Here is a 12425-nt window from a genome sequence, read left to right on the forward strand (position 1 = left end):
TGGTTCTAACCAGGAAACGGACTCGATAGCGTTTCAATAAGCCTCAGGCTTTCGATGCAATCGAGCTAAAATGAATAAACTACATGCGCATAGGGATGTTATGCAAAAATACGATATTAGGTGGTATGTTAACAGATCAGACGAAACACAATTTTGTGTCACAGACTCTAACAGAATGTATAGAGTGAATAATAAACACTCACAAGAAGAATAACATTTATTGAAAAATAAAGCTCATAATATGTATATCAGCCTCGCTACGGGAAAACGGAGCTTAATGCATGTGCGAAACGTTCGTCAAATGTTAGCATGTGCAGTCCGCTTAGGCTAATCAAGGACGAAATATTTCGCTGTTAGGTTGTTGTTGTTGTTGTTGTTGTTTTCGTTTAAACAATGACTCTTCTTAACGAAAATCCAGTTTAGTTGGAGAGTATCTTCCCTGTTTGCCTGCCTGGGCTGCACAGGCCAATTTGTTACGAAACTTTACGCACATGCATTTATTCCTTTTTTCTCAGAGCGAGGCTCATAGATATGAACAAGTTATGGTAAAGAACTGTTTATTTCATGTAAGAAAGGCTAAAGAATATTACATATTCAGTGTTAAAAGATAAATATACATGTACCATAAATGCTAAATGTGTTATCACAATTACATTCATTTGAACGTGATGTTTTATATTTTTAAGAAGAAGTGAATACATAAAAAAGCGATGGGGATATAAAGTATGATTCTGGTGTCAAATTTCTAAATACATTGACTGTTACTCAAGAGGCGGGGGTGGGGGAGGAGAATATTTTATTTCGTTGAATCATGTTTTAGTGTAAATATCTAATGTTCTTCCAACTTCTTTGTTTACAAAATGTTAGGTGTGGTTCTATTACGTTTTTATTAAACCATACAGCATCTTACACGATGTTTATTACGCTGTTTTCTTTTGAATAAAGTACTTTTAGACATAATTTAATAATGTCCTGTGTATTTCTAAGATGATAGACACAAATCTCCATACAACTCACAAAGATTGGTTAAGTTATTTACGCATAGAAGTTTTCTTGTTTAAAAATTATGGTCGTTTTATGCTATAGTTTCTCACATGTCGGATGAGTTTAATATTCATGCCACACGGGTATTAAACAGTTCCAGTGAGCGATTGAGTTCTGCCAACTATTTTAATGCAAGACTATAAATTATTAGCTATGTCTCCATAAACATGATAAAGCTCCGTAAAGATGTAGTTTTTACTCGTTTTTGTTTGCTGTTTGGTTAATTTAAAATGAATACTACGTTCATTTTTGTTTACATTAACATGTTTTGTGAATAATTCAGGACATGGCGTGAGGTTTGAGGCTCCTCAGAACCTGTTTAAACCTACAAAGGTTTGCATTCCCCGTACCGTGTCCTCAGTTTTAAATAGAATATCGTTGTGCGACAACAAAAGTGTTTATAAGAAATTAATTTTTAAAAATGCATATACGCGAAAAATGGCGGAAATTGAATCTTTAAAAAGTAAAATGCCGAAAGAACTTTGGAAAAAAATTAAATAAAAAATTAAGTTAATTGTAACAACATTCAATTAGATGTATTTGAGGATCGATTTGAAAAATTAAGTAGTCTAACACTAATTCTGAATATTCTGGTGCAGAGGCAGATATTTTGTTCGAATAATAACTTCAATTATAAATAATATACACTGTTTGTTTGCAAATATATTGATGTCCATTATTTAAATACGAAAATATGTGCACACGTTCTCTTGAGGATTGGCAATCCATGTGGCTTTTGATCACTATAAATAATCATTTGAAGAAAGCATTCAGCAAAGGAATGTCATGACAAAACTGACTGATTGTATACTATCCCTAACGATGGTTAGGCTTAATGCAGTCGAGACTGTTTATATGCTTAGAACGTACCAGGACAACGCAGATGGTTATGCAAGAGAGTGACAGTTATCCAATCACACTGAATGTATTTTAAAGGGACCTTTTCACGTTTTGGTAGATAGACAAAATCCACACACAAAAAATTTCCGATTCGCACATTTTCGTTGTAGCTATCATATTTGTTAGGACACAGTAATATGGAATATTTACCATGCTCTAAAATATCCATTATATGCATCTTTTTACGATTTAAAAACCTGAAAATTAAAAATCGTTGCAACGCGATACGATTGAATAATTTGGAGAGTTCTGTTGTCGTCGTTATATTTTGGGACACTACGAGGATATCTTATATAAAGTATAACATACATCAGTCATTGTATGAGCACGGATGGCCGTATTGTCTTACCGATAGACTTTTACTCCAGGGGTCAGTAGTTCGAGCCCTGTTGAGGGTTACTTTTTTTTCTTTCTGTAATTGTATTCTTGTTGTTTTGTTTTACTTGACCTTTTTAGATCCAATGTTTACATTTATCAATATAAAGCATTCAATGATAAACTTCAATACATGCCAAAATCTGTGAAAAGGCCCATTTAAAAATTATGTCCTGTTTCTGTCCTTCACAAATGCATTCGTAATACTTAAAATTATTATGAGAAGCAGTGCTAAACCAACATGTTATTGTCATAATCATCCATTCATACACGCACTTAAAAGCACCGTAAAACGTATTTCGTGCAGATGAAAACATATGACACTATAACATTTAACGGGCACAAAAAACACGACGTACACTTATACATTAATCAACTAATATAATTACACACACTCCTTATAAATGCTACGCGATTTGTGTTTAGAAGTGGACATTTGGGGACATTTAGCATTTAGCCTTATATTACTAACACCAAAAATATAAGAGCGGATGCAAACAGAACAAAAGAAACTAAATGTTTTCAAGTAGGAATCAACTCGTGGATAGTCGTTTGTATCTAGGAATTTAGGCTACGTTCAGACACCAATTAACAAAATGAATGAAATGAATATGGAAATATTTAAGTCTAAAAGACGAACGCTCACACAGTCACACACAAGTTTTTACAAAAGACAATTTAGCCCATTCCCTCTCAGAAGCAGAGGGGAAATGGCTAGGTGCAAACGTAACTTGCAGACTGTTAAGGTTTTATGCTGTTTGCTGCTCATCAGTATCTAAGTGTTGGCATTGAAGCCTTTTAAACTTGAATCTAGTAAGAAAGGTCTTTAATTACATTGAACTTTCTATGGGTCTGCAAATGCGTGAAAATACGTATCTAAGTGTGAAAGGGTTTATTTACACAGTGCACACCCTCTGACAAAGGACAATATGGGACGGCCGAACAGACGAACGCACCGCCTGAAGATGGTTACAAAGATGGGGCGAACAAAATCATGTCAATAGTGGGAGTCTGAATCACGTAGATTGCCTTAATATCGATTTGATATTTTGATATGATTACGACACAGCTTTTTTATTGCATTCGTACAATCCTTACAAGACGAACTTAGAGATCCCGGCTGCTGATAAAAACAAAAGTACAAATGACGAAACATTGTACTAGGCATGAGGACGCCCTATGACAGCACAGACTTTGGTACAGACTGGGCGTGCTGAAAAAAAAACATTAATAAAAAAAGGACTCGGTTTGAACATCGTGACATCACTGTCCATTAAAACAACAAATAAACAAAGCGGTCAGGTAGTGCATATTAAATATGTGTTAATGAACTCTGATATGAACCATCTTTCTGTGCAAAAGGCGGAGATACATATTTAAAAAAGCACGTTTTGCCATGCTTGTATGCAGTGTCGTTGCCGTATGACAAACTGACTTTATATTGTCAACCATTACGTGGCGTCACATCTTTTCATCGGAATTTGCAAAGTCAGATAACGAGGCTCGCCCAGGAGTAGAGACCGAAGACAGGGTTTTGAGTTGCAGATAACAAGTTTTGTGCTGAGGTGGAGTCGTGTTAATGAACGCTGCGATTGTCTATTAATCAATCCCCGATCTCGATTTAGTAAATTTTGTAAATGTTTACCGGTACACGGTTAACTACGCGCTTTATTTACGTGAGTGAGTTCATATAAAAGGACGTGTGGTTTGATGTAGTCAGTTATTAAGGAACATCTATAATTAAGGACATATTAAACGTAACAATTAAAACAGTGTTGACTTTTTTAATTTTTCAATTAATAACAAGTTTAACGATATTAACAGAACGATAAACATATTCAAAACTTTGTTTATACAGTAATATAAAATAAATAATAATCATAAGTGGACTAAACTTGACATGAACATTTACTTAGTTAATTTGGATTGACTATAAGCAATAAAATACGGAATTAAAATATTCACCGATTACTTTCAGCATTTAATAATATATTTTCGAAAGACAGATTTGATATTCGGGCAGTTCAAAGACAACGCTTGCAATACGCCATACCCTCTATCGGACAGTTCTGTCGCGAAAGTTTTGGACATTGCCAGACAAAAAACGCTCACACTTTACCGAAATATTTGGTCGCAAACGCTTTGCGTGATTAGCTGTGGGCAAAGGACATTATCTATCCTCCCAACATGACACGTGCAGACCTCGCAGTTACGGTGTTCGTCTCGTGCGTTCAGCTCGTCTCGAGTCTGGTAATCATACAGCCTGGCGAAACAGGTATGTGCTCTGTGAAAAGGGGGTTTAATGCAAGTGCGAAAAGGTTCATCCCAGATTAGCCTGTGTAGTGCGCACAGGCTAATCAGGGACGACACTTTCCGCCTAAATGGATTTTTGATAAGAAATGACTCTCTGTTAACGAAAAATATCATAAAAGCGGAAAGTGTGATCCCTGATCAGCTTTTGCGGACTGCAGATGTTTATCTGGGACGACTCTTTACGCACATGCATTACATGTTCGTTTTCGAGGATCAGTTAGCCACACGTGGAACGGAAACAAACAAGATTTTTTATCATACCATTCCACTGATAATATTTTTGATAACGCTGTCTGATATTATTAATATCACGTTATCAGGAAGTTGTTATTTCAGTCAATGTTCGTAGGTAGGTCATATTACTTTACAGTCTTCTTTTTGGTAAAATAGAATCAGATTGAACAAAATAAAAAAAATGATACCAAAATGTTATATATTTCAGAAACAAAAAGCAACACAAATCATATTTTACTACATGTAGTTTTAAAATGCTTGTGGTAATTACGTCATTATTAACACGTCAAACGTCAGACATCATACACTTGGAGACTTTTCTAACGCAACACGCATTGGTATCAATATAGGCCTTATTTTTGAACGGATTTTGTTGAAATTTGGAAGTAGAATTATTCAACACATAAGTATTAATTTCAGAATCTGTAAATTTAATTGAAATTGATTAACAAGAAAGAAAACTTAAAACATTAAAACACCATTTCAAAAGACAAATTCTAAAAATCGTAGTACGTAAAAGAATAACATTGTGTAAATTCACGAATATAACAAATTCGAGTCGCTAATTCCTTGTGTGTCCTCCCGTGGCTGTAACAACGTGAGAAAATCTCCTTCTCATTGAAGCCACACGTTTGTTTATAAAAGTTTAAGGGATGTTTCGTCACCCTTCCACAAGGGCCTACACTTCGTGACTTTTCAATTGCAAAGATACTTGAGTATCTCAGATATAAATGAAAATTTTGACTTAAAATTTTACATGTGATCATCTGTGCCTACATTGTGAGCGAGCACACGATACAATCATTCATCCTGGACGAGCGGACGCTTAAGCATATGGGGTAGGTAGCCTGCATCATGCCAATAGCGCGGTTGCGCTACGGAATATTCATGCGAGCCATATGGGTTTTTTTTAATGTAATTTATGTTTTTCTGGTGTAAAAACCCACCAAGAATGACTAAATCGAAATTAAAATATAATTGTATCGCGTTTCACTATTTACACGTGCGAAAAGATGAAACAATAGCTACCCCACGTGTTAAAGCATCCGTTCGTCACGGATGAATGATTGTATCGCGAGCCTGCACAGATTGTAGTGATCACATTTACAATTTTAAATCAAAATCTTTGCTCATCAGTGAGATATTTGATTTTAAAAAGTGTTGCGTTAGAAAAGTCTCAAAATGTATTCATTCCCGTAAAGAATGGAGCGTCCGTTATATTTCATTATTGCTTTAATAATGCGGGCGTAGAGGTATGATGAACAGAAAAAGATGATACTGTGGTAATATAAAAGACTCTACCCGCATAAAACCCGATACGGGAAGCCGCGACATTCTTGTATTCTAAGCCTCACTTGATGTATTACAACAATTTTTTTATAATTTCATCAGCTGTTTATGCGACAGTTGATGATTTGTTTTTCTTTTCACGGACGATTTTTTTTATAAATCGCTGTCTTCTTGTCAAAAATAAATTAGCTTGTGCACTTTGGGATCTTCCGAAGCTTCAAACAGATACTTTCAAACGTAATTTTCTGGACCCTGCCTTACCAAATATTGTACTACAGAGTAAGAAGTGAATTATACCTTTGAATAGATATGGTCCGTGCTAAATGAAAAGGGAGTTAAATGAAAGTGCGTAAAGTGTCATCCCAGATTAGCCTATGCAGTCCGCACAGGCTAATCAGGGATGACACTTTCCGCTGTTATGGTGCTTTTCGTTTACAGAAATTCTCTTCGTAGCAAAAATCAGTCAGTCAGTACAAAATGCTACTAAAAGCTCACTTTCAGTTTTGTGGTCTTTTTATCGACGGTTACGGTTACATTCTGTGTTACAATAAAGCAGTTTTTAGCCAAAAGACAACACTATGTTGCGATTGAGAAGTTATCTTTTTAGTAAATTACGAAATGATGTGATATTACACGAAAATTTTTAATTTCATAGATTTTATATAAGTTCATGCACGGACACCTCTCGCCACGTGTCGTAAAACTTTCAAATACGAACAAATACATTAAAATTGGCTTTCTTCGATATAGCTGCGTCATATTTTACTAGACAACCTTATCCTACACTGACATCCAAACATAATGTGAATACGTCGCTTTATTGCTATAATTTCAAAAATGAGTTGTTGTTTTTATCGCTGTGTTCGTGAGAACGAGATCCAAACATAATGTGAATACGTCGCTTTATTGCTAAAATTTCATAAATGAGTTTTTTTTATATCGCTGTGTTCGTGAGAACGAGATTTTTAATACTACGTAATCGGATTCGAGATTCAGTCGTCACAGAAGTTTTTCTATTCCATTTTGCTCTATCGCACAGTTTTCGATTCCATTTTACTCTATCTCCCACATTTTAAAAAATGGGTGAATGCTGTACTGCACCATCTCCGGGACTTAGTGCAAAGTAGTATTCACGCTCAGCCTGTCTGTCTGTCTGTCTGTCTGTCTGTCTGTCTGTCTGTCTGTCTGTCTGTCTTTCTGTCTATCTGTCTGTCTGTATGTGTGTTGTCTGTCTGTCTGTCTGTCTGTCTGTCTGTCTGTCTTTCTGTCTATCTGTCTGTCTGTATGTGTGTCTGTCTGCTGTCTGTCTGTCTGTCTGTCTGTCTGTCTGTCTGTCTGTCTGTCTGTCTGTCTGTCTGTCTGTCTGTCTGTATGTCTGTCTGTCTGTCTGTCTGTCTGTCTGTCTGTCTGTCTGTCTGTCTGTCTGTCTGTCTGTCTGTCTGTCTGTATGTCTGTCTGTCTGTCTGTCTCTCTGTCTGTCTTTCTGTTCCGCTTTGTGGCTTTTCATTGGTCATTTTGAATCCTGACGTAATAAACCTCTTAAGCATTGGGCCTACACTATTTGGAAGCGTATCTTACTAAACGTTAAAGCTCTTAACATTCCATTTGAAGAAAACCCGCCAATATTTTCTAACTTTAATAGATCTACATTGTAGTAACATTTACAATAGGCTTATACAACATTCAGATTGCGTCATTGCTGACGTGGGAATGACGTCGTTTATTACACGGGACTTAGATGAAGTGCAATAACATAGAGATAAGTGTCCGTCCGCGAACATTTTACATTCGTATAAAATAAAAGATTAAACGTTTAACATATATTGTTTAAAATTATTTAAAAGTATGAAAATATTTATTTATCTTCATTGTTTATGCTTGACACAAAAAAATGATCGACGTACACATTTGTCTTTGTTGGGCTCCATCTTACATAATTTCGATATTGCTCTAGCAAAATATTATCAAATACATAGAGGATATTTGTTCATGTCAGTGTAAGATCGTTTGTTCACTCGTGATCATAAAAATATGATAATCTTGATATGAAAATCTAAAAATAGAAAAAGTAGTTCAAAAATTTAATATTTTTTCAGGTGACAAATTGTTTATTTTCACTGCTGTTATTTCACTGCAGAAATGTCATATTTTATCATTAGGTATAAAATAAATAGAGGATATTTGTTCAAACAAACGATCTTACACTGACAAGAACAATTTTTATATGATCACGAGTGAAATAACAAACGATCTTACACTGACACGAACAAATTTTTTTTTTTTATGCCCCCTTTTCAAGATTTGTTTTTACAGCTGTTTCCCTTTCGCTGAAAAGTTACCCTTTCTCCCGTGGCGTGCCTCAATACATTTCAATGCACAAAATGACGTCATTATTCCAGGGAAATTCTCCAGTTAAACTCTTTTACAATGTAAATAAACGGTGAAAAAAGCATAAAATAAAAATATTATTTGTTGGATTCGGTGGAATACCGATTTTAATTCACTCGTGATCATAAAAAAATTTGATAATCTTGATATGATAATCTAAAAATAGAAAAAATAGTTCCACAAATTTGTTATTTTCACCGGTGAAAATAACAATTTGTTTATTTTCACTGCTGTTATTTCACTGCCGAAATGTCATATTTTAGCATTAGGTAAAAAAAATATCTCAATTTGTTTTACTTTTTAAAGTCTTACTGCGAATTCACGTCGCGTGTTTGTACGTCATGACGTTCTTATTCCAGCTAACTTCTCATGTTTATTTCATTTCAAAAATGAAATAAAGGGTGGAAAAGCATAAAATAAAATGAAAACATATTGGATTTTGGTATAGTATCGATTGATATTCACTCGTGATCATTAACAAAATATATTTGTTCACTCGTGTATGAAAAAATGATATCTTATCATTCTTTAATAAAGTCGAGTATCTGTCGAAACCAACAAAAATCGTTTTCAGAATGATACTGTATTAAGGTATTTTACCTGTTCTTGTTGATGACGTCAATGATCATTTTATAAGTGGAAACCTATCATTTCGATGACATGGCTGTTTGTTTGTGTGTGTTTACGTACGGATTTAACGAACGATTGTGGCCCGATTACCAGTGATGGTCATTTTTGCATATATATTTTTGATATAGCCAATATTTATATTCTATATCAGCTTCGTAGTGGATAATAGCTATCGGGGTCAACCGCATCCTGTGGATGACCGGTTAATGTGCGCGAGTATGTTTTAATTGTGACTGCTTTTAAATTTGTAAATGTGGTTAACTGATACAGTATATTCAGTGAAAGGGTTACTATAATAGAAGCTTCATTTAAAACGCAAAAAGCACGTATTATCATACAGACGAGAGGTGCACAACAACGTAAACACGTGGAAACGACTGATTGATAGGCTCGAGAGAAAAAGTTTGGTTTTGTTAAAGGGATCTTTTCACGCTTTGGTAAATTGACAAAATTGAAAAAAGTTGTTTCAGATTCGTAAGTTTTCGTTTTAGTTATGATATTTGTGAGGAAACAGTAATACTGAACATTAACCATGCTCTAATATAGCCATTATATGCATCTTTTGACGATTTTAAAACCTAAAAATTATAAAGCGTTGCAACGCGAAACGATTGAATAATTTGGAGAGTTCTGTTTTTGTCGTTAAATTTTGTGAAACTTCGAAGATTGCTTATATAAGGTATAAAATACGTCACGAACATGTACTCGGCGGAATAGCTCAGTAGGCTAAAGCGTTTTTACTTCAGGACTCTGGCAGGACTCCAGGGGTCACTGGTTCGAAACCTGCTCCGGGCAATGTTCTTTTCCTTTTTTTATTTTTTTTCTTGATTTTTTACTGGAGCTTTTACGATCCAATGTTTACATTTATCAATATAAAGCATTTAATGAATAAGTTAAAAAATGCCAAAATCTGTGAAAAGGCCCCTTTAAAACGACATTGCTTCATTGAAGAAATGTAACATAAATGCGCTTTAATAAATTACCTTAACCCTTCGATTCGGGCGTTTTTCTACGTTCCCTGGTAAGACTTGTGAGACACACTTTGTTTACTAAACACGTTAAGTAGTATCGGTGTATGACGACGATGTATTTATTATCTATTTAGATTAGGCTCTTCATTTGTATTGATGTCACAGTTCTATATTTATAACCGACAAAAATGACAAAAATGTCAGATTTATTGATAAGCATCAACTTTGCTGACGCAAGTATGTTCGGTACATAACTATTTTGTTGACGTTTGTGCGCAGACAAATAACGGACGACACTTCCCGCCTAGACTGGATTTTTCTTTATAAAAGACTTTAAACGAAAAATTCCAAAAGAGCAGAAAGTGTCGTCCTTGACCAGAAAGTGTCGTCCCTGATTAGCATGTGAAGACTACTCCGGCTTATCTGGGATGACACATTACGCACACGGCTTATCTGGGATGAAACATTACGCACACGCCTAAAAAAGGGACCTTTTCACAGATTTTTGCTTGATTTGAAGCTTGTCATTGAATGCTTGAGATTGATAAATGTTAACAGTGGAACTAAATAGCTCCGGTAAATAAAAGAAGAGTAAAATTAAATAAAGATAACAAGTAATCCTAAACTCGGCTCGAACCACTGACCCTTGGAGTAAAATTCTATCACTTAAACCACTCGGCAATCCGTGATCATATAGAAGGCGGTGTATATTATACTTTATATAAAGAAAATCCATATAGTGACGCATACAATGGATATTATAGAGCATGGTAAATGTCCAGTACTACTGTTTCCTCGCGAATTTCGTATATACAACGAAAAGTTGCGAATTTGAAACATTTTGTTTTCAATTTAGTCAATTTATCAAACGTCCTTTTGAGCCCAATGTTCTTAACAGCGAAGCTCCTGTTCAAGTGCAACATAAATAAATTATGTGAGTCGACATTTTCAATCAAACATGGTTCATTCAAATTTCACACTAACCGCAAGACGAAGGTCATTGTAAGCAAGTTAGCGATATTAATATCTCTGCAAGAAGTCATCTGTTTAGATTAACTTCTCTCATGTCTTGCAGTGCGATCCCGTATCGTGCTCGATTAATCTCTGAGTGCCATGTTTATTTATATTAGGATTTAACGCGTTGAATTTATCAGATATTTGTGGGGCTCGATGACAGAACGCGTGTGTAAAATATAACCAACATTGATACTAATTGCATTACTTGTCCCCAAAAGTAAATCAAGAGATTTCCATTCGAGAAGCCCTATATGGCATTGAGTGAACGTGCGTATGTTCTATTTCGATAAACTGTGCGTATATAAAACACATATGAGCGGTACATTTATGTTCAGTTGTTAAATTTGAATTTTCCAAAAAATTATTATTATTCAAATAAAGAGCTGAACAAGTTATGCTCGATATTTTTAATACGTTGCATGTTTGTATCAATAGAGCCGATAACAAGCAATACCGTTTGATATCCAAAAAAAGGTTAGCCACGCTCTTTGAAAAGAGGGCTTAACCCATTTATGCCTAGTGGACTCTCCCATGCTTCAAAATTGGATCAATTTATTTCCAAAATTAGTGATGTCTAGTATATTTATTTCTAAATTTAGAATATTTCTTCCAGAAATTCCTTTAAGCAAACAGCGCAGACCCTGATGAGACGCCGCATCATGCGGCGTCTCATCTGGGTCTACGCTGTTTGCCAAGGCCCTTTTCCTGGACGCAAGGCATAAATGGGTTAATATGTGCGTTAAGTATCGTCCCACATTAGCCTGTGTATTCCGCAAAAGGTTGTTCAAAGACAACACTTTCCGCCGTAATTGGATCTTTTGACTGGGAGACTTCCTTTAACAAAAAACATAAGAAAAGATGAAAGTTTCGTCCGTTATAAGCCTTTCTCAAGGCTACTCTGGGACGACACTTAAACCCTTTCCCACTCAGAAGCAAAGTGACTGCGACTTTAACCCTTTCCCACTCAGAAGAAAAGTGACTGCGACTCGCAGTCTGGTCAGGTTTTACACTCAGAAGCAAAGTGACTGCGACTCGCAGTCTGGTCAGGTTTTACACTCAGAAGCAAAGTGACTGCGACTTGCAGTCTGGTCAAGTTTTACACTCAGAAGCAAAGTGACTGCGACTCGCAGTCTGGTCAGGTTTTACACTCAGAAGCAAAGTGACTGCGACTCGCAGTCTGGTCAGGTTTTACACTCAGAAGCAAAGTGACTGCGACTTGCAGTCTGGTCAAGTTTTACACTCAGAAGCAAAGTGACTGCGACT

At 35.5% G+C, this 12425-nt stretch overlaps 1 protein-coding gene across 1 annotated transcript in view; it reads left to right on the top strand.

Annotated features, from left to right (window-relative positions):
- The first annotated feature begins 3865 nt into the window (after positions 1 to 3865).
- The window catches only part of LOC127867922 (uncharacterized), a 15683-nt gene continuing 7123 nt past the window's right edge, over positions 3866 to 12425 (top strand). Inside the window, exon 1 of the mRNA XM_052409447.1 lies at positions 3866 to 4594. Coding sequence (XP_052265407.1) covers positions 4507 to 4594 — 88 coding nt within the window. The 5' untranslated portion in view covers positions 3866 to 4506. The remainder of the gene's footprint in view (positions 4595 to 12425) is intronic.

The sequence above is a fragment of the Dreissena polymorpha genome, chromosome 2 (assembly GCF_020536995.1).
Source record: "Dreissena polymorpha isolate Duluth1 chromosome 2, UMN_Dpol_1.0, whole genome shotgun sequence".
NCBI lineage: Eukaryota > Metazoa > Mollusca > Bivalvia > Myida > Dreissenidae > Dreissena > Dreissena polymorpha.